The sequence below is a fragment of the Pteropus vampyrus genome, unplaced genomic scaffold (genome assembly GCF_000151845.1).
Source record: "Pteropus vampyrus isolate Shadow unplaced genomic scaffold, Pvam_2.0 Scaffold674, whole genome shotgun sequence".
NCBI classification, from domain to species: Eukaryota; Metazoa; Chordata; class Mammalia; order Chiroptera; family Pteropodidae; genus Pteropus; species Pteropus vampyrus.
Window position 1 is genome coordinate 56398 of NW_011889455.1, and position 27222 is coordinate 83619.

At 36.8% G+C, this 27222-nt stretch overlaps 2 protein-coding genes and 1 pseudogene across 6 annotated transcripts in view; 2 read left to right on the plus strand and 1 right to left on the minus strand.

Annotated features, from left to right (window-relative positions):
* DCBLD2 (discoidin, CUB and LCCL domain containing 2) overlaps nt 1–17546 on the plus strand; it is a 70356-nt gene extending 52810 nt beyond the window's left edge. Inside the window, exons 11-16 of the mRNA XM_011385222.2 lie at nt 1209–1295; nt 1438–1563; nt 4507–4600; nt 7636–7685; nt 13066–13203; nt 13922–17546. Coding sequence (XP_011383524.2) covers nt 1209–1295; nt 1438–1563; nt 4507–4600; nt 7636–7685; nt 13066–13203; nt 13922–14391 — 965 coding nt within the window. The 3' untranslated portion in view covers nt 14392–17546. The remainder of the gene's footprint in view (nt 1–1208; nt 1296–1437; nt 1564–4506; nt 4601–7635; nt 7686–13065; nt 13204–13921) is intronic.
* On the plus strand, nt 653–771 carry LOC111733881 (annotated as a pseudogene).
* ST3GAL6 (ST3 beta-galactoside alpha-2,3-sialyltransferase 6) overlaps nt 17486–27222 on the minus strand; it is a 48725-nt gene continuing 38988 nt past the window's right edge. For all 5 annotated transcript variants that reach the window (XM_023526019.1, XM_023526018.1, XM_011385221.2 and 2 more), the window contains 4 exons: nt 24424–24610; nt 24185–24322; nt 20783–20935; nt 17486–19469 (listed from right to left, as the gene is read on the minus strand). In XM_023526019.1, coding sequence (XP_023381787.1) covers nt 19383–19469; nt 20783–20935; nt 24185–24322; nt 24424–24610 — 565 coding nt within the window. In that variant the 3' untranslated portion in view covers nt 17486–19382. The remainder of the gene's footprint in view (nt 19470–20782; nt 20936–24184; nt 24323–24423; nt 24611–27222) is intronic.

Consider the following 27222-nt stretch of genomic DNA (forward strand, 5'->3'; position numbering starts at 1 on the left):
AATTTTTTGTTGTTTTTTAAAGATATTTCAAGGAAACAAAGATTATCACCAGGATGTGCGTAATAACTTTTTGCCACCAATTATTGCACGTTTTATTAGAGTGAATCCTACCCAATGGCAGCACAAAATTGCAATGAAAGTGGAACTGCTTGGATGTCAGTTTATTCCTAAAGGTAAAGCAATAGTTTGTGTAAGACATGTTTTTTCACTGGATTAATTAAAAATGCAAGGTGCTGTTCTCAGAGAAAGTAATTAATAATAACATGAATGTTTAACCTCTAATTACAGTGTCTTCTTAAAGGATTTTTTAAAAAGAAATTGTTACCCTATTAAAAAGTGAGATATAAGAATAGTCCCCAAAATTACAAATAGAAGAGAGAGCTTCATGAGATGATGTAATGAGATCACTTTCCAAATCTAGTCTCAATCTTAGTAATTTTTAATCAGGTCTCGTGTAATGTAATATTTGTATCACATAAGCACTGATGATTATAATAGTAACTTCGGTCTAAGTGACTTTGGCTTTGAATAACATGAAAATGGAAATAACTTCTTCAATATTGTATAATATTTTAATACTTTATTATTGTATCTTTAAGAACTACCACAGTGTCTGACGCATAGTGGGGCTTCTATAAATATATATTAAATGGTCTGCAGCCACGCTACCCTGAACAAACCCAATCCCGTCTGATCTTGGAAGCTAAGCAGGGTCGGGCCTGGTTAGTACTTAGATGGGAGACCACCTAGGAAGACCAGGTGCTATAGCGTAAAAAATTTAAAAAAAAAAAGAGGGGGGAAGAGTATTGTAAGCTGACAAGGCCCTTGCAGTCTGTGAGGTCAACCAAGGGTTGCCTCACCTGAAAAAATATATATATATTTATTAAATGGATTGATGAGTAGTATATCAAATTTTGATGACACTTTTGTAACTTTAGAGTTCAATATATCTGCCTCCCCATTACTCTCCTTCCTGATTCCTTTCAATGTAACTATTTAAAAACTGAGAAATCTTAGTATATTTTTGCATTTAATGCAGAGTATATTTATCCTACTGATGTATTTCTCTCTGAGATTTAAAATTACTGTGCAGAATTCAATATTCTAGGAAATGTTAAAGATGTTTAAATGTTTAAATGTTTAAAATTACCATTTTTAACTGGTTTTTATAAGCAAAATGTGTAAACTTTTCTAAACCATTTTTCAAGGTCGTCCTCCCAAACTTACTCAACCTCCACCACCTCGGAACAGCAATGACCTCAAAAACACTACAGCCCCTCCAAAAATAGCCAAAGGTATGCCTCCTTTAAATGTGAGAATTTGATTTTCCCTAGATTTGTGGTGTAATTTTCCATAAATATGTTAAAAGTATTCTAAAGTAACTTTATTTTAATCATGTACCTGAAAGAATAAAGAGTTTTTTAAACTGTTTTCAAGGTCGTGCCCCAAAATTTACTCAACCACTACAACCTCGCAGTAGCAATGAATTTCCTGCACATACAGAGCAAACCACTGCCACTCCTGATATCAAAAACACTACCGTAACTCCAAGTGTAACCAAAGGTAGGCAAACCCAAACATTCACACCTGTTCTGTGGTAGTGTCTTATTTTGTTTTCAACTTAAGTTTTCAGGAACACATGTAGCTTTTAAATCCTCAGTTTCTTTTCCTTTAAAAACTTATGTTTTTCTAAGTATAGCAGAAAATCTGATTTTCTTTCTTAGGAAACAAACTGACTGCGTTGTATTAAGTTCTGTTCTCTGGTGCCAGGTAGAATTCTTTAAATATTTAGAAATGGCTGCTGTATTCTAGGCCTCCTCTTGTGACTTGTTTCTGTACAGTTAAACATGTGGAGTCTCATGCCTAGAAATATTTTTAGGAATAACTAAAACCATAGCAAGAAACAAACCTTTTTTTCTTGATGATATATTAATTTGCTGAATAGCGAACTTGGTGGGGAAAAGGAAAAAAAACAAGTTTTAGTGAAAATACTTTTTAAAAAATTCTCTGAATTTAGTTGTAAAAAAACTTTAGTCTCTTTAAAAATGTTTATGATTGTTAAGTTTTCAGATTATAAGTGCATTAGTAGAATTTACTTTCAAGTTTTGTTACTAGTGATAAGTAAGGTATTAACATAAACAAAACATAGTTCCTTGATTTTTAGTTGGGGAAATTATTTTTTTAATATAGGCAAAAAAGCATCAGTGTTCAAGAGGAATTAGTTTCAGTGTTGGCAAATGAATACAGCACACTCGTTTTCAAGACAGCACAGAGAAAACAATTCATTCACAGTAACATGGCACATAGAACTTTAATCATTCTCATTTTCTGAAAATTTGCCAGGATTCAGATAACTTCTTTCAACTTTACATGTGTCAATTTTTTTCCTATCTTCTAAAGTATTTCCAAACAGACTAGTTTCTTTCTTGTGATACAGGAAAATCCAGAGAGAAGCAAGAGTTCTCAGAGCCAAGAGATCTTAGTGTCCATAGAGAGCTGCTTACCACTTTGCAGAACGCATGTGTTTGGGCAGAATCCCAGTAGTGTGCCTAGATGGAAGAACAGTCATTTAAAAGTATCACTCATCTTAAAACCTGGTCATAGAATCTTAAAATCTCAAAACTAAAAGTGTCCTTAAAGCATTTTCTTCCAGAACCTATAAGCTTAAAAAGAATAGCAAAGACCGTACAAGTCTTTTTAATTGAAGAACTCTTGTCTTCTTTTCTCTGGTACAGTGATATATTGACTTTTTATTATTTTTCAAACCTAAGCAGATGTTTTAAAACTCCTGCAATCACACCGTATCCACCTGAACCCAATTGTTTTCTCTGCTTTCACATATTTTAGGGATAAAAAAAGCACATTTACTTTTCTGAATTCTTAGTGCTTTCTAGCCTGAGTCATGACTTCTGTTTTATGCACTTCTCCTTTCTCCATTTTATGTCTGGGCTGAAGTGATGCTGAGAAAAGTATGTCATGGTCAGATTTGTATCACTGTAACTTCCAGTTCCTCCCTCAGCAGGGCCTCAGCACCAGCTGGTATCCTGTTTCCCTGGTTGGCTCTTCTGTCTGTTCTCAATAGTGGCTTCAGCGTATTTTTCAAACCCTTGACCCGGAGATCTTCACTTACTCCCAGTTACCTCTTTAACTTCACAAAGAAAGTAGAAGCCATTAGAAGGAAACTCCCTTTTCATGGAATCTCACCTGCACCCTCCGTACACTGCAATAAAAAAAGGGGGTTCCTTGTACTGCCCAAAATCGATCACTTCACCTGAGCTCTAGTTCCCATCCATCCAGCTTCTCAGAGACCTCATGTTATTGCTTATTCTCTCCCTCCCCTGTATTGTCATCCTCTTTCTCTCTTTTGGATACAATTGTAAAGAGCGAATCATATGCTGCGGATCAGGTCTGACACAGTGTGTGGCACTTAACCCCCAGTAGATTCAGCAGTTGCTGCTATTATCCTCATGGCTAGGAGAGGGTTGACAGATGAAGGAAGAAACTAAAGTCCCAGATGCCCTTAGACAGAGCGTTTTCTGTATCTGGGCCCAGGATTCTTTATTTGCAGAGCGAGATAAGGGGATCAAATGACCTCCTTCTCCCTGCAGGCTCCAGCATTGCACCAGTTTTTGCCATGTTGATACACAAAATGGCTTTCTATATTTAACACTCCTTTGTTACCCTCCTGTAAATCTTGTGCTGTCCTGTTGCAACATCATTCCATTTGCTGGGTAATATTTTACTGTAAGGAGGATACCATATGTATTTAATCCCTTTCATTGTTGGGCATTTGGATTATTTCCGGTTTTTTACTCTTTTGCAGATACAGAAGCAAGCCCCTTCAAAGATACATCTTCAAATGTTGTCTTAATTTTTCCTAAGAATAAATTCTAGATGTGGAATTTCCAAAGAACCAGTTTTTATACGTAGTGCCCCAAAATGATACAGAAAGTATTAATATTTTCCCATAAAAATAACTGTTGCCTAATATCCTCTTCAGCAATTAGTTCTTTTAAATATTTGCCAATTTCCTAAGCCAGAAAGAGCATCTTATTTTTAAGCATCTTGTTCTAATTCTGTTTCTCTGATTACTAGTGAGGCTAACATGTTATCTACTCACTTGTTTTTTTTTAAAGTATTGTTCATTCATCTTGCCAATTTTTCTATCATTTGTTTTTGACTAGTGTATCCTGCAATACATTAATTATAGTAACCCTTTATCACATATGCAGAAAACATGTTTTCTCACTTTATCATTTGTCTTTCAGTCATTATCTTGGTGATTTAAAAAGTTACTATGGAAAATTTTAAATGTGACACAAAGTTGGAGCAAATAGTGTGACAAACTTCCACATACCCATGAAAGCTTCTGTAGTTACCAACTCATGCCCAATCTCCTTTCAAAAATAATGTTTGGTATTTTTTGAAATCAAAACCTTTGAATGCTAATATGGTTAATCTTCATTTTTTTTCCCCTCCACAATTTCTGCCTTTGATATATTTCAGATGTAGCCTTGGCCGCAGTCCTCATCCCTGTACTGGTCATGGTCCTCACCACTCTCATTCTCATATCGGTGTGTGCTTGGCATTGGAGAAACAGGTTAGTACGTAACTAGTTCACCTGATTGGTCCTAGAAGGGACGTTTCCACATGTGAAATAGAAACTAAATATAGAAGACCTACAGTGTATCTTTTTGAGAGGAAGAGTTAAGATAGTCATTAAAATAAAAATACATGTTTTTCCTTTATTGCCATAATAGATGAGTATGTTGTTATGCTGTCAGTTACCTTTATTGTATCAAATTCTGCAATGCACACTGGAATATACACATTAATAAAAACATAATAGGCATTTGGTAATACATACTGAAAGGATGAAACACAATTCATATCTCCAAGATGTTTAGCATTGACACAAAATAAGGAACTATAATAGAGTTTGATGAGTTATTTATGAAGCATAAATGCAAAAACCATGAGAGTTATCTGAAATCTTTTCTTCAGGAAAAAATTATCCTCAAGATAGGCATGTTTTAAAAAGGAAGGAGTGGGATTTGGCTAGATGGTAGAAGGTGGAGAATGGCCCAGACTGAGGAAATTGCTTGAGCAAAGGCACAGAGGTGTGAGATGTTGGCAGAATAGTGAGTCATCTGATGTGGGTTTGGCTTGGGAGAGCACTGAGAATTAACTGGAGAGGTGCAATCTAGGCCAGGATCAGGGAGAGAGAAATTTGAATTTTATTCTGTAGATGGGGAAATCATTAAAGAGTGTTAAGCACACAGGTGGCATTATCAGGTGATTGGAGAAAGGTAGTGGCAGAAGGTTTAAAGGGCAGATTGAAGAGGAGAGAGACCAGAAGAGGCAACAAGATGAATTAGGAAACTACTAAGGCCGTGTAGGAACATAGCACAGCTATTCTAAGAAAGGGAGAGAAATGGATGGAGAGAGGTGTCCCAGTGGCATCAATGAGATGTATGACTAGCTCTCATGTCTAGGAAGTAGGAGGGATCTAGGATGATCTAAAGTTTCTGGCTTGTGCAGTTAGACCAGTAGAGATGTCTTGAGTTGAGGTAACAGCAGGAAGAATAGGTTTGGTGGAGCAAGAGAATGACTTCATTTGTTCATCCATTCAACAAATATTTGAACTCCTACTCTGTGCCAAGTATTGGTGTGCTGGTGAATCCCAGAGAGAATGGGAGAGGATACAGTGCAGAAAACTGTCAGTCATGGTACCAACATGGATTCCAGTGGATTCCAGAGATTCTTGGTTTGGGGAGGCTGTCTGAGTAGAGACCTAACAAGTTAACATGAGAGCAGTAAGGAAAGGAGGAGGGGAAAAGAGCTTTATGAAAGTTCAGGGAAGAAAGTACAGGATGCTTCCAGAGTACTGGATAGCAACAATAGTAAGGATGAGAACAGCAGCAACAGCTGATTTTTACAGAAAATTAAATGCTGATTTTAGGTGTTACTCTAAATGCTTTTACATGTTTTAACTAATTTAATCCTTAACCTATGAAAAATGTACTGTTCTAAATCTCAAGTGAGACAGCATAAATAACTTACTTGAGGTCTCCTGGCTGGTACATGGCAGAGTGGCGTTTTGGAGCTGGCCGCAGACCCCATGCTCCTAACCACACTGCCTCTGAATGTATAGTCAGTCAGTACAGTCTAATCCACTATGGCTAAAGCACAGGGCATGGGGGTCAGGACTGGAGAGTAAAGTTGTTGAGAGGGAAGCAGGAAGCAACTTTGACTTCAATTTGTGATGGTGTGTAAGGAACCCTGTGACATTAAGACTCCCAAGAGGCAACTAAGATACATGTCTGTTCAGAACAAAAGGTCTGAGCTACAAAATTAAAGTTCCTTCTAAGTGTGGTAGTTGAAATCGCTAATGCCTGGCTTCATGACGAGGAGTAAAAGGAGAAGATGTCATTAAAGGGCTGTGGAAAACAGTGAGGAGAATAATAATAATAAAAAAAAAAATCTGCTACTGATTGAATCCTTAACCCATGTTAAGCACTGTGCATATAGTGAATAATCGAAGCTTTATCACTTGAGATTATAGGAAATCTTTGCTAATACAACCCTTGGTTAAAAATCATACCATTCAATTAATTGTCCTAGCCACATAGGGCATCTAGCTTCCATTTAGAAAATATTAATTTCCTTTTATTTCGAAGTCTTATGGTTAGAGGATTATCAAGGAGAAAAGTACTTAATTATTAAACCAGCATTTTATTATTTCTTTTACATTCCAGTTTTTTATTAACAGCTTCAGCACTTACCATCTCTTCCACAAATTTTTACTTTATACTTTTCTATGAAATAATGAAATATTATGTTTTAAATACAGCCAGACTGTATGTAGTATAGAATGAGAAGTTTTTTAATATCAATAATAGAAGCATAGTCTCTTGGTGGTAGATAGTAATTCTTAATGGAGAGAAGGGAAATTTCTCCTGAGGAAGATATATCAGAATTCTGAGGGGTGGACTGGGGAGAATTTTCTTTGTTGTACATGTGGTTCTCACCTCCCAGGCCTGGAGAATCCTGTTTTTCTTACCCCATCATTTGTCACTGTTAGTGGCAAAGTGGACTTATCCTGAGGTGTTTAGGGGGATTCAGTCTGTGCAATTCAGGGCGTGTGAAACTTGAAACTTCTCTGGGTTAAAGGACTGTGGGAGAAAAGCAGGAAGCTGGAAAAAATAAGCAATGCAGAAGAAAATGTGGGGATTTTTGTTGCTATTGTTCTATGAACTTGGTGAATTGCTTGATTTGCGGAATTTGTATTTGAAATCAAATCAGACCTAACATGATTTCCCCATAGAAACCCACTTGTCAGGAATGGGTCTTTGATTTGATTCAGCCTTTTTATCTACAGACTGAGCCTTTTTTTATTCCATTCTTTCTTAGCAAGATAACTGTCTGAGGAGACAGTTTAATATTTCTTGAGAGTCCAAAATTTATGAGTCTCAACAAAGTCAAATGAAATAGAGGACTCCTCCAGGTAGATCAGCAAGTCAAATGTATACTCTTGACTAATTATTAACTTTGGTGTTTATCCTGCAGTATCAGAGCTGTCTTATTAGTGAATTCACTCTTATTTGCTAACTTTTTTTTTCTGTATTTTTCCAGAAAGAAAAAAACTGAAGGCACCTATGACTTACCTTACTGGGACCGGGCAGGTAACTCATGACTTTGCATCTCTTTCCATCAGCAGGAAGTCCCTCCCCTCTATGTGGCAGTTGTAAAAGAGGAAAGTTGTTTTCAGGCCCATTTAAACTCCCAGCACTGATAGGAAAACAGCATTTCTCCTCTGTTCTGATCATTTTTACTCTTCTGTAAAATCTGTTCTAGTCAATAAGTAATGAAATAGAAAGTAATTCTTTTTTTCTGGAAAACTTGTTTGATTAGCCCTGCATGTCTATTCTATTTCTCTTGAGGAAACCAGCTTTCTTTGAGGCCTGTGTGAATATTGTATTAGAAGCAAGGATTGTGGTCCTGGTAACTGTGTGGGTTTGTCACTCTGCTTTTAGCATTTACCAAGTGGAGCCCAGCAGCTTAGGACTCTATGAGGTCTACTATCTCTGCCATGATGAGTCATCATCTTCTAAATTCCTACTTTGTGTCAGATTGCTGCAGGTGACACTGGAGGCCTCCTATGGGTCTCCCACTTCCCAATCTCACTACTAGAACAACTATTAGGAGCCTAAAGAGTTCACTGTGACCAGGATAGAAAAGAGCAGTGATAGGAAGCTACTCACGTGCTGCTATCCGCCACCGGCCCCAGGGTGGATCTTGGAAAATATTTTTTTGAGAAAAACTTATTAAAAACTACCCATACAACAGATAAACTGTATCTGGCTACACTATAATAATAGTGATCTGCTTCTGTATATGCTTTCGATAGAAATTTCTACTATATTCTGTTTTGCGCTGGATAGTCTATCAAAGCTAAAAATAATCTTGAGCAACTTAAGGAACTAGAAAAAAAGACAAACTAAACCCAAAGCTACAATAGGAGAGGAAATAATAAAGATTAGACTAGAAATAAACAAAATAGAGAATGGGAAAACAATAGAGTAAGTCAATGAAAGCAAAAGGTGGTTCTTCAAAAACAGATTGAGTTAGTAATCAACAGAGAAAAATCCTGGACCCGATGGCTTTGCTAGTAAATTTACCATACATATGAAGAACTAAACCTTACAGATTCTGCAAAAAAAAAAAAAAAAAAGTAGAATTAATAAACGAATTCATCAGGTAGCAGGCTACCAAGTCAACACACAAAAATTAACATTTCTATTCCAGAACAATCATCAGTCTGAAAAGGAAATTACAAAATCTACTCCATTTACAATAGTATCAAAGAGTAAAATACGTAGAAATTAACCAAGGAGGTTAAAGACTTATACAATGAAAACTATAAAACATTGCTAAAAGAAATTTTAAAAGACATAATGGAAACGCATCATACATTCAGAGATTGGAAAACTTCATTTGTTAATGTGTCAGTGCTATACAAAGCAGTCTACAGCTTCGGTAGGAATCCCTATTAAACTCTCATGGATATTTTTTGTAGAAATAGAAAAAAATCTATCCTAAAATTAATATGGAATTTTAAGAGACAGTGAAAAGCCAAAATAATCTTGAAAAAGAACAAAATTGGAAGACTCACACTTCCTGATTTCAAAACTTACTACAAAGCTACAATAATCGAAACAATGTGCTATTGACATAAAGATGGACATATAAACCAATGTAATAGAAAAGAGAACCCAGAAATAAACCCTCACAAATATTAACAAATGATTTTTGACAAGGGCCAAGATCATTCATTGGGGGAAAAGACAGTCTTTTCAACAAATTGTGATAGGAAGCTATTCAACTGGATATCCACATGCAAAAGAATAAATTTGGACCCTCACATAATACTATATTACAAAAACTGAACTCAAAATGTGTCAAGGGCTAAAATCTAAGACTTAAAACAATAACTCTTAGAAGAAAACATGGAACAAAAGCTTCACGACATTGGATTTGGCAAGGATTTCTTTTATATGACACCAAATGCCCAGATCACAAAAAGAAAAATAGACAAATTGGACTTCATGAGTATTTTTTTTAATTTTAATTTTTAAAAATTTTTTTAATTTTATTTTTTTAATTAGTTTCAAGTATACAGTACACTGGTTAGACATCTATATAGTTCGTAAAATGGCTTCCCGCTCCCTTGACCCTCCACCTAGCCAACGTATCAATGCTAACTGCATTCCTTCTGCCATGCTCCCCATCCCCGTGTACGTCCATCAGCTACTAATTTGTACTTCTTCAACCCTTCATTCTCCCAGGCCCCCAAACCCCCTCCCCTCTGTCCGTCACCAAATTGTCCACTATATTTGGGAGTCTGTTTTTGATGAGTTGTTCTTTTTATTCCTTAACTTCCGCATATAAGTGAAGTCACATAGTGTTTATCTTTCTCTGACTTAAATACCTTCTAGGTTCATCACAGCAATATCTTTTTCCATTCTCTTCCTTTTCATATGTGGGGGTCTTCTTTTCTTATCCTTTTAGCCACTTCATCTCTTGGTTGGAGCACTTAATTCTTTTCCATTTAAGGTACTTATTGATAGGAATGTAGTTGTTACCATTCTTTATTCCTGTTTTTTACACATTTTTTCTTCTTAAAGAAGTCCCTCCAACATTACCTGTAATTCTGGCTTGGTGGTGATAAATTCTTTTAGTTTATTTTTGTCTGGGAAGCTCTTTATCTGTCCTTTGACTCTAAATGATAGCTTTGCTGGATAAAGTATCCTTGGTTGTAGATCCTGGGTCTTCATCACTTTGAATACTTTTTGCCAAGCCCTTCTGTCCTGCATAGTCTCTCTTGAGAAATCAGCTGCCAGTCGTATGGGTGTTCCCTTATATATAATTATTTGTTTTTCTCTTGCTGCTTTTAGAATTTTTTCTTTGTATTTAACCTTTGGCATTTTAATTATGATGTGTCTTGGTGTGGGCCTCTTTGGATCCCTGATGTTTGGAATCCTCTGAGCTTCCTGGGGTTTTATGTCCATTTCTTTCACCAGATTAGGGAAATTTTCCATCATTATTTCTTCAAACAGCTGTTCAGCATCTTGATTTTCTTTACTTACACTGATCAGATGAATATTTGGAGCCTTAATAGTGTCCCATATCCTCCTTAAATCATCTTTATAGTCTTGGCCTCTTTTTTTTTGCCATTTTGTTTGAGTGTCTTGATTGGCTTTCTTGGCCTCTTGAGAGGGCATGTGATCCTCTGCTTTATTCACTTTGTTTATTCCTTTGTTTATTCCATTTAATATACTTCTCATCTCAGATAATGTGTTCTCCATTTCAGACGGATTCCCTCTTATAATCTCCATCTCCATTTTTATCTCTTTGTTGGAGTTCTTTTCCCAAAAGTTCATTGAGCATCTTTATAACCAGTGTTTTGAACTCTGCGTCCGTTAGATTACTTTACTCCCTTATAACTGGATTTCTGTTCTGTTCTGTCATATGGTTTCTGCTTCTTTGTCTTCCCATTTTGGCTGCCTTTCCATGTCTGTTCCTATGTACTAAGCAAAGTTCCTAAGTCTCCCGGTTTTATTAGTGTGGATTTGTTAAGTAGGCATCCAGTGGCACAGTCCTGAGAGGGGTCAGCTGCAGGCCAAATTTAGCCCAAGCCTTTACCCCTCCGGGGCCACCTGTCAAGATTCAGCAAGCAATCCACAGATACTGTGCTTATAGTTGCCTCGAAAGGCCACACTAGAAACCAAGGCCAGCTGCCTCCAGTGTGAGTCTAGGTTCCGCTCAGCAAGGTGTATCTGACTCGCTGAGGATATTCCTGGATGTGGCTTGGGTGGGGCCTGGATTGGGGGAGACAAGGTTTCAGGAAATTCTCTGGGCAGAGGGACCTCTGTTATCCAGTGTGATGATGTCACATCTGTGATGGCGCGGTGTCTGCACATCGAGAGGGGGGAGGTCTCAACAGGGAACAATGGATATCATCAGCACTTTTGTACCGAGAGTCTCACCTTGACCCTCACTCGGACAGTCTCTCCCAATAAGTCCCTTGTGCCCCCTGCATGCAGCCAATTGAGCACTGGTGCTTGGAGCGAGCTGGTCCATCACCAGGAAAACCCGCTCGTGGACGCAGCCCCTTTAAGAGGCTTCTGCCACTGCCACAGCCTCTGTCTCACTTAGCCGCTTGGGACAGGGCAGCCCCGCATCCTCTCCCTGTCCTACTTTCTGCCATTGCAGGGTGCTTTCTTAGATTTCTCCCTAGTTGTATAGCTTGTTCATCTAGATCCCAGGCAATTTTTCTTTGCTGCTGCTCCTTGTTTCCGCCACAACTCCGATTTGGTCACCAGAGGGATGAACAGAGCCTCTATCATCTACGCCATTTTTTCTACAGTCGACTATTTTTAAATTTTGTATATCACTCTCCACAGAGTAAAAAGGCAACCCACAATATGGGAGAAAATATTCACAAATCATGTGTCGGTTGAATACGTAAGGAACTTCTAAAACTCGAGACACAAAAACAAATAACGTGGTTCAAAAGTGGGCAAAGGACTTGAATAGGCATTTTTACAAAAAGTATATACAAATGGCCAGTAAGCACATGAAAAGATGCTTAATATCACTAATCTTTAAGGAAATGAAAACCAAAACTACAATGAGATTACCACCTCACACCTATTAGGATGGCATCTATCAAAAAAACAAAAAAGTGTTGGTGATGATGTTGAGAAATTGGAACCCTTGTACACCATTGGTAGGAATGTAAAATGTTACAGCTGTGTGGAAAACAATATGGCAGTTCCTCAAAAAATTAAAAATAGAATTACCACATAATCCAGCAATTCCACTTCTGGGTATATACCCAAAATAATTAAAAGAGTCTTGAAAAGATATTTTCGTACACCCATGTTCATAGCAGCATTATTCACAGCAGTTAGAATGTGGAAGCAACCCAAGTGTCATGGACTGATAAATGGATATGTAACATGTGGTATATATACACAGTGGAGTATTATTTAGCCTTAAAAAGGAAATTCTGCACTATGCTGTAACATGGATGAACTTTGAAGACATTATGCTAAGTAAAATAAACTAATCACAAAAAGACAAACACTGTAGGATTCCACTAATATTAGGTACTTACAGTAATCAGAATCATCAAGACAGAAAGAGTGGTGGTTGCCAGGAGGTGGGGGGGGGGGAGACTACGGAGTTACTGTTTAATAGATGTAGTGTCAGTTGTACAAGATGAAAAGAGTTACAGAAATGGATAGTGGTGATGGTTGCACAACAGAGTGAATGTATATAATACCACTGAACTGTACACTTAAAAATGGTTAATATGGTAAATTTTACATTTTGTGTATTTTACCATAATAAAGAAAAGAAGCTTGAACATAAAGGCTAGTTTGTAGAGATATTTGTTATGTAAATGGCTTAAATGCAAGAGGATTTCTCTTAATATACTGTTACCGTTTCAGACAGGTTTTTATTTAATGGTCTGTTTTGTTTACAATCACAACGAAGGTTGGTGGAAAGGAATGAAGCAGTTTCTCCCTGCCAAATCAGTGGAACATGAGGAAACTCCAGTTCGCTATAGCAGTAGTGAAGTTAATCACTTGAGTCCAAGAGAAGTTACCACAATGCTACAAACTGACTCTGCAGGTAACTACATGGCAGCCTTCAGTCACAAGATAGAGGGAGAAATTGCTATGCTTGCTCTGAAATCCCTTGGGATTTATAGTATCTTATTTATTTTCATGTGTGAGAGAGGTAAGCTATTTTCCAAAGATAGTACCACTTTTTAAAAAGATGATCTTGAGAGAGTCACTTCTGTGACTCAGATGTTCTGTCCATAAAATTCAGACATTCTCATTTCTAAAATCTCTGGGCATTTTTGTCTGTTTACGAGTTTTGTTTGGTTTTATTGGGGGTAACGAGGGTGTTAAATGAAGAGCAGAAAAGACAGCAAGCCATATAGTATTCTGTTAACCTAGTATGTATTTATTTAAAACATTTTCTCACATTTGAAAAGAAAAATATCTCTGAAGTTATATGCTAAGACTAATATTCTAGTAATGGAAAATTTCTTTTCCAGTGAAATAACTGTCTATAAATTTGAAGAACATATACATTCTTTATGTAAAATTACATAGATGAAGCTTTCTGGCATCTTAATTTATTACCGTGAGATACAAGATAACATCTTTAATTTTAATTTTTGAAGGTTCTTACAGAGAAGTCCATAGGTCTGTGTTAATAGTGACAGAAGTGCCATAAAAAGAAAGTGTTTGTTTTGGGCATAAACCTGCAGCTGCCAACCTAAATACAATCCCTGTATTTACAAGGTAACTATTCTGTTTGTCTTTTGTAATATCCACAGAGTATGCACAGCCGCTTGTGGGAGGAATTGTTGGCACACTTCACCAGAGGTCTACCTTTAAACCAGAAGAAGGACAAGAAACAGGTTATGCTGACCTAGATCCTTACAACTCCCCGGTACAAGAAGTTTATCATGCCTATGCTGAACCACTCCCAATTACTGGGCCTGAGTATGCAACCCCAATCGTCATGGATATATCGGGGCACCCCACGGCTTCAGTTGGTCTACCCTCAACGTCCACTTTCAAAGCTACAGGGAACCAGCCTCCCACTTTAGTGGGAACGTACAACACTCTCCTCGCCAGGACCGACAGCTGCTCCTCAGCCCGAGCCCAGTATGATACCCCAAAAGGTGGGAAGCCAGGTCCAAAGGCCCCAGATGAACTGGTGTACCAGGTGCCACAGAGCACACAGGAGGTATCAGGAGCAGGGAGGGATGGCGACAGTGATGTTTTTAAAGAAATCCTTTGAAAGTGACGCTGCTTTTCACAAAGCATCATTTTAAAGCACATGGCTTTTTTTTTCTGTTAGCGGTAGTGATATATAGAATGTGTCACATATCCGTCTCGGATATGGTTGGGGAAACGTGATGACCGAGGTACAGGAAACTACTAATCTTGCGGTCTTGCTTTAAAAGTGTTATTGTGGCAGTTACTGCTTGCCTGTTAAATTTCAAAAATCCTGTTTGTTACTACTGTAAAACACTATTTTTAATACAGAAAAAGTTCCCTACTATGCACTTCAAAGAAATGGAAAATCACTGAAAGTATTTATTACCAATGCTGCAGGTACATTGACGAACTCAAGAGATGGCTCTGTAAGCCTGACTGGCAATAACGCTTGGTACTGTTCTTGAAATGTCTAATGGCTTGAAATTCTGCTCTCTGTGAAAGGTGGGTACTGTCATGACTCCCTCCTCTTCTATTCCTATATTGCTTTCTGGATTTTTTTTTTAAAAAATGATATAATCATTGTTTTGATTGCAGTCATATACACTTGGACAGTCTTACACTGTCCATTTTTCCTTAGGAAGAGCTATAGGTGGGAAACTCTGACTTATAATGAACAGGGTGATTGAGTTTTTACTTTTTGACACTCTTAAGTGCTTTAACACTCATGGTACTGGACCTGGTCTCACGCCTGCTTGTTCCGCCTGGGGCCGTTGGTGGCTAGCCCCATTCTTATGTTTATAAAATGTTTTGAGTTTTTTCAGTGGGTGATAGCTTGCTTTATCAATCTCATGAATTCAGATCCTGCAATGTCTTTAAGTTTACTTCTCTGTGGAAATAAGAACTTTACAATTTAAAAGCTATAAAAGATAAACCCCTCTCCTCTCCAACTTTATTTGCAATGGGATTTTTCCTAGGAGAGTTGTGAAAAGCCGAAGGATTCTAGGTGGACACCGTAAACGTGAGCCACTTATACTTATCACAGTGAAGGCAAGAATCATTCCTCAGAAGTCATAAATTACCTTAAAAAATTTGCCTTCTTTAGTGTTAGAGATATTTTTCTTCAAATCTCAAGGTAGTCTTTATTTCTAGTCAAATAAAAAAATACTTTTTAATTCATTTTCCACCGTAAACTGTTATAAGAAATGTAACCCCAACATGTATTCTTCAGCTCTGTGTGATTGTGCCCTTATCTGTGTGGTGAGAGGTGTGAGTAGTTCCTTATATCATACTTAGAGAAGAGATGTTATAGCATCCTAGCACATTAATGTTCTTGTCTAGTTTTTTGATACCTCTGGGCAACTTCTTTGTTATCACTTGCCTAGAACTAGTTTTAGATGAGTGAAATGAAAATCATCTGCAATTAGCCTATAATGTAAAACCCATGCTTAAAAGTCTTTAGGCTAGCAACGTGACATGAGAAACTGACCTTATGATTAAAATTTGACATCCCTTCTCATATAAACCTTAGTTTGTAGACTTAATTTTGAAATGTACTTTTTCCATTAGTTTCTAGTCATTTCTGTTGACCTGGGCCACCAGATTATGATGTTGCCAGAATTTGCTAAATTTGATTAAAGATAAACAGTCTTCATTTTACTGCTTCTATGAGTATACCAGTAAGCTAAAACATTGCTTCAAAATAGAACCGTTCATTTCTAAAGCTTCCCTGCCGTCTAGTTCTATGATTTTGTTGGTTTTATTTTCATTTGCTTTCCATGACGCATAATTTTATTCAATGAAACACCAGTACATATTTTGTTTCAAAGTATTCGAAACAAAAAGCACAGATGTTGAACTTTTTTATTAAAACATATGAATGTGTAAAGCACATGTATTAATACAGTCATCCCTTTTCAGGTGGGAAGAGAGTAAACCAATTGCTTTATTTTTGTAGTCATCCTTAGTACACAGAGAATATACTTTTTCTTGAATCATACGCCTGTTTGAAGCTTTAAGAGAAATGTTTTCGGTAACTATTTCATTTTCCCAACGTGCTTGCTATTTTTGTGTAATTGTGTGCACCTGTTTTTCCCATGGAACTTTTTTTTTTTTGAGAAGCAAATGTTTTCTTAAATGTTGCATGTTTTAAGACTTGATTTATATTGCCACTGTGCTGTCCTTGAACTACCATGATTTTTACAAATATCTAGTTTTTACTAATTTTATATACTTTACTTTCCAAACGAAGAGCTGAGCCTGATAAAAAGGTCATTCTGGTTTTATACTTTTCCTTTTAGTTCATTTTTTTTCATATTAGAGTTTTGGGTTTGTTTTTTGTTTTTGTTGTTTTACTACATTTATATATACATAGCTTTGGAGACAATCAAGTAACAACTGAAAATGTGAACTTAACCATTTTTTTACAAAATTTCCTTTTTTTATTCTTTGCTTGAAACTTGTAAAGGACTTAGGTCACTGTGGATTATTGAATTAAATTTTTTTCCTGTTAATACAATTATAAAAGTTGAATCAGACAGTAGTACAACAAGTGTGGCCATTATTACACGTTTCACAAAATTACACTGACTGCTGTTACTTGATATTAGGAACCAGCACAAGTTAAAGATAAGATATTGTGAATGCTGATTTATATTTTATTAAAAGCTATAAATCTAAATAGATCCTATTGTATATGCAGGGTCTAGTCCAGTTATTTAAGTTCATGTTTCACTGTTTGCACTTTGCATTGAACAATGGGGTTTATTTGCTGATGACATGGTTCGAATAGAGAATTAATTATGACGTTATGTATACACTTGCCCTCCCCGCCCCGTGAGGGGTGCAGAAAATGAGCTCAGAAAATATGAATGTGGCTATAATTCTATGGAAATTGATAAAGCTTTAACTTACTTGCCTTGGCACCTGGAGAACAAGAGAACTATGTCAGATGATACAATTAGAAATAGGTTGTGCTTTTTAAAACCTTCCTAAGAGAAATTAGGCTCTACTTGGAAAAAAAAAGTACCGATTAGCTCTGCCTTTTGGTTCTGAACTTGAAGTCCCTAAACTGCAAAATCTAAATAAGAGTTGGATGGTTATTAAAATACTTTTTAGGTGAACTATGGCACCAATTCTCACTTAATCCGACCTGTGACTAGTTTCTTCTTCATCTCTTTTTTTTTTTTTTTTTTTTTTTTTTTTGGCACTGGGAAAGGTTTAAACAAAACATGTATTGAAATGCATATAGGAAATAAAAACGGCTTGAGTGTCAGTGATATTCTCTCAGAATGTACTTTTCTTACCTCGGCATGTACTGTAGTCACTCAGTATTTGTATATGTTGCTAGAATTTAGATTGTATAAATAGATTTTACTGTGTTCATGTGTTTTTAATAAATTGTATATATGTGTCTTAGATTTTTTTGGCTTAACTAAAACAACCTTAAGGTTTGTAGCCTTGTTTTATACTACACAAAATGCCAGATTCCTCAATTTTAACATCAGTCCGAAATTTTATGGCATTATAGTACTCACAGTAATATTTGAAAATGCCATCATTGATTTTTGACTTCGACTTTTTCTGTAGTCAGCAGCAGCCTTTTTGAAGCCAGAATTACTTTATATCAAACTGAACTCCAACGGTCAAGGTGCACCCAGCCTAGGGCTGTGCGGTAAGAGGGAAAGGGCACGTTGGACACGTGGACTCCAGTCTAATATCTGCCTTTTCCACCTCAAAGTTATTAGAAGAACCAAATGAAGCTGGTATGTGGTATTGTGCAAATGTATGCTATTAACAGAACATAGACCATATTTAATGTATAGATCTGGGTTAAATCAACTACCAGTTTTCTAAGTACTTCATTTATTCGTTTCTGCTCTAATACTTATTTTACCCTTTATTCACTCTAGAGCAGCAGGTTGGCTGTCATAACACCATCAGTGTCTCCCAGTGATAATTATTGTTCAGAAGATATCCTTTCAACTCATACCTCTTCTGACAGCTTTTAATTCCATCATTATAATTTATGTTCTCTTCCATTCTCCTTTACCCCTTATCCCCGCCCCACCTCACCAGAGCCTTTAGTTATAGATATCAAAATGGGAAAGGAGACTAGCTTGCCATATTTGTGGGACTGGCTTGTTTGCATCCTGTAGGATTCCTCTCTGGTGCACCCTAGGTAGCCAGGTAAGCTTTCCATTTGAAGATGAGATTTTTCATGAAAATGCCATTTAAATCCAAAAATAGCTTGACTCTTCATAGGGTCTACTTGTCTTTATTTTTCCTGATTTACTGCAAATAGTACACTTTTAAGTTTAATGAATTAAACCAGGCAAAGTAACGTTTTTTTTAAGAATTTTCTCCTTGAGCTTGCCTAACGCAGCTTTTTATAAACTTTTATCTCTTTAAAACACAGTCACTAAATTTTCATCATTGCATTCTTTAGCTTATATTTCCTTCAACTGAAATAAAACCATCTTCATTCTACCTAATTACTCATCATAATCATGGATTACTTAATTGCAGAGGAAAAAGGCTAATTAAAACAGAATGATCTTAGATGTCCATAATCATCCACGCTGCTGTTTTAAATTGAAATCAGTTTCCTCAAACGACAAAAAGAAACCAAACAGTCATCCAGATAGAGGCCTGAAGTACTTCCATTTTGCCACATCAAGGCACACCCACCTGCCAATTCCCCACCAATTTATAATAGCCAAATACACTCTGCAAAGTGTCATGTGTACTCAAGTTTGTGGCAGTGAACTTAAATCCCCTTATTCATGAGGAAGTCACATCTCTTCAAAAGCCAATATGAAATAACTAAAAAGATGTTTAAAAACACCTCAGAAAATAAGCTTATTTTAAAAACAATGCAATTAAAACTACTTTTTCCCTGATAATCTTAACTAAATATATCTTTGTTTTCATAAATATATTCATAGAAATTAAGCTGGTGGTTATGAATCACCAGACAGAAATAATAATTTCTTGACAAGTACATAAAAATAAACTAAAAATTACAATATAAAAATAAAAATACTGTTAATATCATCTTCTGAGTCTGTAGCATTAATCTTGAGTCAAGTTGATTACAAAATTTTTTTCTATAATGTCCTTCAAAAAGAGCTGCTCTGCAGTCACATTGTGATATGCATTCTAAAAAAGAAAAATAAAATCACCATATTATCCCAATCGCAAAATATTAGCAGCAGCAACAGAATATGCTGTATCTAAAAAGCTCCTGAATAAAAACCTCAGGTAGCAAGTGGCAGGGACTTAATTTTCATCACCTAATTTCTTTGTCTTTACTCATTCCTGTGTCAGAGTTTTACGTAAAGCCCACTCTTTGAACTTAAATGATCACTTAAGAGGCTCCCTTCACATCATCCCCTGGTCTACTTGAATCACAGTGGAAATCTAGAGACCAAGATTGTAAATCCAAATGGGTTGCTTGATCACTTGAACTAAAAGCAATGCCTGAAACTCCTGAAGAAATCAGCCTGGAGATGATTTCTATAGAGCATAGTTCAGTTTAAGATGTGTTTTCAAAAAATCCTGTTCTGTTGATGGATATCCTAATTTTCCTCAGGAAGGTGTTTTTATGTTTTGTTCTTTAGATGACTTGAGAAATACCAAATGTGCTACAAAAAAGATGAGGCTGTGGAGAAATGAGCCTGAAGTCTGTCCCAGGCACCTAACTTGAGCTACTCTACTGTGTGTCTTACATTGTGGGGAAAGACACCAAAAAACAGTATTAAGGTCTAACCTAAAAACACTTCTTCAGCTTACATAGCATTTGGGGATGATGACTTAAGGATACTGATTTCATGGGATATGCTGATAACACTTTATAGCAAATCCTTCATATTTCAATATTAAAAATGTACGGATAACATTTTAATCCTGTCACTTATGTGCCACTAATCTACGTTAGAATTAGGAAAATAGAAAACTCCTTCCCATTCAATTAAAATAAAAATCTTAAGGATCTAATCTAACATCAATCCGTAATTCAAGAGAAGCATGATCTAGTTTAAAGGTTTACAACCTTTCCGACCATGAAGTTTCTTTCATGGGGTTAAAATGTTACAGACCTTCTTGTCTACTTAACAATTACTGTGAGCATGGCAATGCTTTTAGGTGAATTTGTAATAAATACATATTTTTTTCTATATGTATATTTAAATAATGCAAATGATACAGTATCTAAGATAAAGCTTGGTCCTTATTTGAGTTTGATGACACTCGACAATAACTGAGATTCTCCAAAGGTTCTGAAGCCCACAGGTTTGAGAATTGCTGCTGTAGTAAAAAAGACCTCTGGACTCGAGTCCTCATTTCAGCACTCGGTAGCTCTATAACCCCAATCAAGCCCTCAACCTCTCAAAAGCTCTTCCCTCAATAAAATGACAGGTGAAAAGAGAATATCAAACTGCAAATATCTCAAAGTATACATATACATATATTACCTTACTCATCAAAGACATGGTGGCATTCCCATAGTAGTGCAAAGGACTCTTGAGGTCAGAAAAGTTGTATTTAAAACCAGCAAGGTGAACTTCGTGACATATGTGAAATGCCAAGGTGATGGCAATAATTCCCGTTGTTGGGTGTATAGGTTTCTAGGGGAGGAAATAAAATTTTTTTAAATCCACATGAGATACTTGTTTCCAAAGCATATTTGGGTGACCTAATATTATAAAATGGACTTTTGAGCATTTAATCGGGAGAGAAATATTAAAACTTCATGCCTTAAGGCTCAAGCCCTAGTTAATACCCTAATTCTGAAAAGAATATAAAGTGTGATGATTGAAATCTTAGGAAGTCTTTTAAATAAAACTTAACTGCAGTTTTAGCCCAGAGGACAACTATCAAATGAAACAACACTGAGGCTCAAGGGAAAGGATGCTGCTGCCCTGTAGTAAAAGCAACGCCTGAGAATTTTGAAGCCATGTATGAAATGTAAGGACGGCTTAATTACCTAATGTATATAATCATGGTAAAAGGTAAATCAGCCTTAAAATAACTCCATTTTATACCTCTGATAACTTTACTAGCTCTAGGGAAAGACTAACCAACTAACTTCAGTGATAAATTGTACTGGTAAGGACCTAACTAGAAAACAAAGATTCCGGATGTATACAAAGTAACGTCACAATCTCAACTGTATCATCATTTCTTTTTTTTAAATCACATACCCCTTTCACATATACATATATTTCAAAAACGCTATAATAGATATTTGATGAGGGTCTTGGCATTCAAAGTTTTCATTCTGAGTAGGATGGCTTTTAAAGTCAAACAAAATATATCTTAAACTTTTAACAATTCAAGATTTCCTTTTGATTAAATGTTTCTTACAAATCCCATGGAAATTACATGTTATGATTTTGAGGAAAAGAAAAAAAAAAAAAAAGCACAATAAAATCAAGTAGACAGCAGGAGACAAGCTCATCTGGAAGCCTAACAGGTTTTTGTACAAGTTTTCCTTTACCCCATGACTACTGTGACCCCACCGCAAGCCTCCGCCATTTGCTAGAGAAGAAAGTTAATGGTTGGGTTAAAAGCCTAGGAGTCATCCACCCTAACTGATCTCAACGGTTTTCCCCTCTCCTATACGACTTCATGTCCCATACTCCCTTTCATCACACCTCAGAAGACTTCATTATAATCATTCCCTTATGGAGACCTTCAATTTTCTTCCATACCTATCACCCACAGAACCTGTATTATCTATCACCTGACAGAATCTTAATCCTGGTTAAACACACACCCAAGCAGCAGAACACAGAGCAAGAGAAAACAACATACTTGCATGGTCACGCATTACATTTATGACCAAAGTCTCAAGTGGGCATTTAGTAGGTCCAGCAATCTAATTACATTCCCCTAGTATACTTCTATTCCTACTCTCAAAGATAATTTTATACTGTTCCATCCTCCAACAGCCCTAGCCTCCTCCCTGCTTTAACAATTTAACTCATTTGTCTAAGAAAATAGAAGCAGTCACACAAGAAGCATAAGAACTACATCATCTTCCCAACTCCAAATCTACCTTCATCTTTACCCATATTTTCAGTGCTCTTCTTTCATGTATGAGATGCCCGTTTCTACCTACAGCCAACCTCTCCACTAGTACTCTATATTTATCCCTTCTGTTTTCTCAACTCCTTTATCTTCCACAATTATCTACTTTCTCCCCTCTTCATCAATATTTCTCTTCAGCATACAAACACATCTTTTAAAAAAAAAAAAAAAAAGCAACTTTCCTTGATCCCATGTTCTCTTCCAACCATTTCTCTGCTCCCTTTTCTAGCAAAACTTCATTAAAGACTTGCCTCCACTTGCTTGCGTACCATGTTCTCTTTAATCCAATTCAAACAGGCTTTCTTCCTTTCTTATTCTTGTCCATATCACCAATATAACCTCCACGTTTCCAGAACCAGGGTTGTTTATTTGTGCTCAACCTCTGGATGGCATCTGACATGGGTGACCTCTCTGAAATACAGCTGTGTCCTCATTTGGCTTCTGGGACATCATGGTCTGTTAGAACTTTAGTTACAACTAATTCTTGTACCATCTCTAAGTAAGATCGGGGTCTTCCTGTGCTTTTGGAGTTAAAGACACTACCTAAAACAAAAGGCAAGAGGGAAATCTGATCTCAACTACTTAGAGCTGAAAAGACATAGAACACATTCGGAAGCTGTCTTTTCCTCCAAAGATTACTAAGAAATTGGGTTTAAATTTTAAAATACTTATGTTTTTTGACTTGGGAATTCCATTTTCTGACATCTATCCTACAGAAATCACACCAGTATGCAGAAAATCTCTATAAGCACATGCATTTCTATGTTAAAGAGGAAAAAGCTGGATAGAAACCTAAATGTCTCTAAATAGAGGAATCATTAAATGGGGGAGGGAATAGCAGAACAATACCTATGGTATAATCGCAATTGTACTGAACAAACAAAAAGTGTATGTGTTTGTAAATGCATAGAAAATAGTCTAGAAGGATATGAAAGGCAAAAAAACTTGGGAGATAATGTGCGTTACTGAAGGAAGAGAAGGATGTCTTTTTTTAATCTTTTGTAAGTTGATTTTAAGTGTGTAATACTTTCAGTTTTTTTTAGCATGCTAAAGAAAAGATACGTGATTTGTCTTTCTAGGGATTTTCCATGTTTACAAAAAGAGGAGAAAAAATCCTCATTTCAGCTGAGATATCATGGTATACGGTTACTCAAGCTTCAAATGAAAAACATGTCTGCTACTGTACAGATCTAGACATTATTGTTTTCTAGAGAATGTAGACAAACAAAAGTCAAAGTCAATAAGATTCCTTTTAACCAAAAAATTTAAAACATCAAGAACTGTCAGTATTGCTGTAACTACCATTTTCTGAGAATTCAGTGCCAGTGTCTCCTCTGTGACCGCAGAAATATTTCTGGACTACTTCTCACCTTTCTTCTAGTTTTCCTGTGATATTGCTATCACAGATTGCTTCAGACCATTCTTTTTAAGCTGCACTTGTCCTGAAACCAGTCTTGCTACTCTGAACACAGCCTGTCCCTCAACCCCCTAACCTCCACCCCCACCCCCACTTCAGCACACTGAAGGTGAGGTTGAGCCATTTCGGCATGCAGAAGGAGACCCCAGAAGGGCCTCACAAGGGCAGGAAAAAGCCTCCACTTAAGGCTCTTCTTTGCAACCTGAAAAACAAAGATAATATCCAGATATCTAATTTTACTAACTCAGACAAGGCCCTCAGAAGCCACCTTCTGAGTTGTGGTTCTCACTTTCCAAACCCGCCAATGTTCCTCTATCCTCCTCCAGCCAGATCTTTAGTTTGAAAGAGTACAAAGGAAAATACGTACCTGGTTTTTGGGGAACACTTGCGGGAAATTAAGTAGTTCATAAGCTGCTGTTCTGATAATGAAAGGATCTAATATTCTGATTTGATATGGTTTATAGATCAGGTTTAAGGCTGGTTTCTTCCAAAAACCATTAGTGTTCTGAAAGAAAGAATATAGAAAATAAACCATTGTGGTTGTCTTTTCAAAAAGAAAAAAAAACCTGAAGGTAATTAAAAGGCAGATCAATTTTGCCGACTTACTATTTTGCCACCTGTCAACAATTCCCACAGCCACTTTAAATCGTGTGGCTTAAAAGCAATGAGAATCACTGTAGTATTTGGATCATTGTGTTTGGAATCTGAAAAAACAGATTCTGGATAAAAAAGTCGGAAGGTTGTCCTTCTCCCAACTTCCTCTTCGTGTCCTAAAACAGGACCACTATTCATTCTGTGGATAGTAAAACACACAAAATATGTAGACCAAGTGAGCCATTTCCATCACAATACTCAAAGGTTTCAAAGTTGGACAAACATCATCAGTGTTCTAAACATCCAGTGTTCTAAAGACATGAAGCAATCAATCATTCACACATAACAACCAAGGAAATAATTCCCTTTCATGAAATAGCTGTTTGATCAAAGGCAGAAACTTCTGTTCGTATTTGAAAATTAATTGTGGGGTCACTAGTCATTTAGTCTTACCTCCACGAAAACTGAAAGCTAAATAAAACAAATGGGAACTTAAGAACCACAAAATACTAGAGTTAAAAGAGAACGTGGATGAAATCTCAACAAAACCCCTTGGATTTACAGGTAAAGCCCTGATGCCCAAAGTTTCATAATCATGTAGCATATGGACGTGTGTCTAAGTGACTGGCTGGCAAGAGTCACATTTAAGGTGAAGACCCATCAAAATTGTTACACTCTGAAATAAATTAACAATGTAAAATTGCTGGGATGTACCCAACCACAACCAAATGAATGTCTATTGCTAGAGTGAACTGAAGAACCACAAAGGATCTATTGTTGAGTTTGTGTATGCTCAAACTTAGACATGCACTATTTATGCACACACTGTGAAGGCATGCTATTAAAAGGAATGCTTTGTTTCCAAAACAGTGTCTTCTGGGAGAATAAATACTGTTTTACCCTTTGCCACGGACTCTGTGTAATGTACGACAGTCTTAATAGCACTTGAAATGACTCAATGTTGTGCCCACGGCTTTTTCCGACAAGAGCTTGCTGTAGTTCTAGGTGATCAGATTTTAGACAGCTATAGGTAAAGAAATTTGTGTCTCAAAATTGTTTTGTGGGTAAATTTTCACAGCTTCGTAAACATGGATAATTAACAGAAAATAAAGTGACCTCACTATGCAGAAACGCGGGTAAATTTGTAACCTGGCAAAACCCTCATGCACTGCCAGGTCATCCTAATGCACATAAAATGGAGCGGTGGGAAAATTAGGACACTTCTGTTTTCTCATTGAAAGGTCGACATAAGGTCATCACCTGGGGTAAGTTTGTGTATGTTGGGATGGCTAGAATAATCTTTTGAAAAGTGGGAATGCTTCACACTGGGCAGTGCATTAGGATGACCTGGCAGTGCATGAGGGTTTTGCCAGGTTACAAATTTACCCGCGTTTCTGCATAGTGAGGTCACTTTATTTTCTGTTAATTATCCATGTTTACGAAGCTGTGAAAATTTACCCACAAAACAATTTTGAGACACAAATTTCTTTACCTATAGCTGTCTAAAATCTGATCACCTAGAACTACAGCAAGCTCTTGTCGGAAAAAGCCGTGGGCACAACATTGAGTCATTTCAAGTGCTATTAAGTTTTCTTTTCCACTATAGATGATCAACACCTGTGCTCTGGACCTCATTCCCCTCTTTCTTTACCACAGCAATTCATTTCCATCAGTATACCAATATGCTCTAGAATCTACCATTACAAAAGCAAACAAAGCAAAATCCTGTGATTCCATAATCATCTCTGGCTACCATCTCACTTCCCAACTCCCCAGCAAAATTCCTCAAGAGCTGCATAAACTGGTTTCTCCACTTTCTCACCTGTCATTCTCTCAACCCACTCCAGTTGGGCTTCTCCACACATTATGTGTTTCTAACTCTGCTTCTGTCAACAGTGTCAATGAACTTGAAGTTGTCAATTCAATGGTGAACTCTTCTTATCTTGTATGACCTCTCAGTAGCATTGGCCATGGTTGATTCCTCCCTCTGTCTTAAAACACTGTTCTCTCTCTGGCTTCTGTGATCACCTTCTGACTCTTCCTATTTCCCTGGTGAATTTCTGCATCTCTTGTATTCCTTTTTCTTTAACAACCTCTTAAGTGTTGACTACTCTAAGCCTTAGTCCTGGGCCCTGTTTTCTCTCTCAGTTTCTCCCTGGGAAATCTCACCTAGTCCATGGTTTAAATACAGCTCATAGGCTGTTCCCATCAAGACCTTAACCTGTTTATCCAACTGCCTACTGACTTATCCACTGCAAATCTAACAAGCATCTGACATGTTCACTCAGAAATCTAGATTCTCCTCTAAACCTGTTCTACCCTAGTATTCCCAACTCAATAAATGGTACCATTATCCAGCCAATTTCTTAAGCTGAAAACCTAGGAGGTTTCCTTGGTTCCTTTATTCCCATCTCTGCTCACAACTAATATGTCAACAAATACTGATAATAATATCTCTAAAACATGTCTCAATCTATCCACCTACCTCCTCTGCCATAATAATCCCATTCCAAGCCACCATCATCTACCTGGATACAGCAACCTAACTGGCCTCCTCATTTTCACCTCTGTCCCTCATATTCCATTGTCCATGCCACAGCCAGAATATTTTAAAGATAACCAGATCAAATTACTCTCTTGCTTAAAAATCTCCAAAAGTTTCCTGTTGTACTTAAAATAAAATCCAAGCTCTAGTCCTCGCTTACGAAGTCTAACCCCAGCTTACACAGCCTGCTCCCTGCCCACCTCTTCAGCTTCTGATTGCACCTCTCTTCCCCATCCTGCCCTTCTACCTCACTGGTTTTCTTAAAG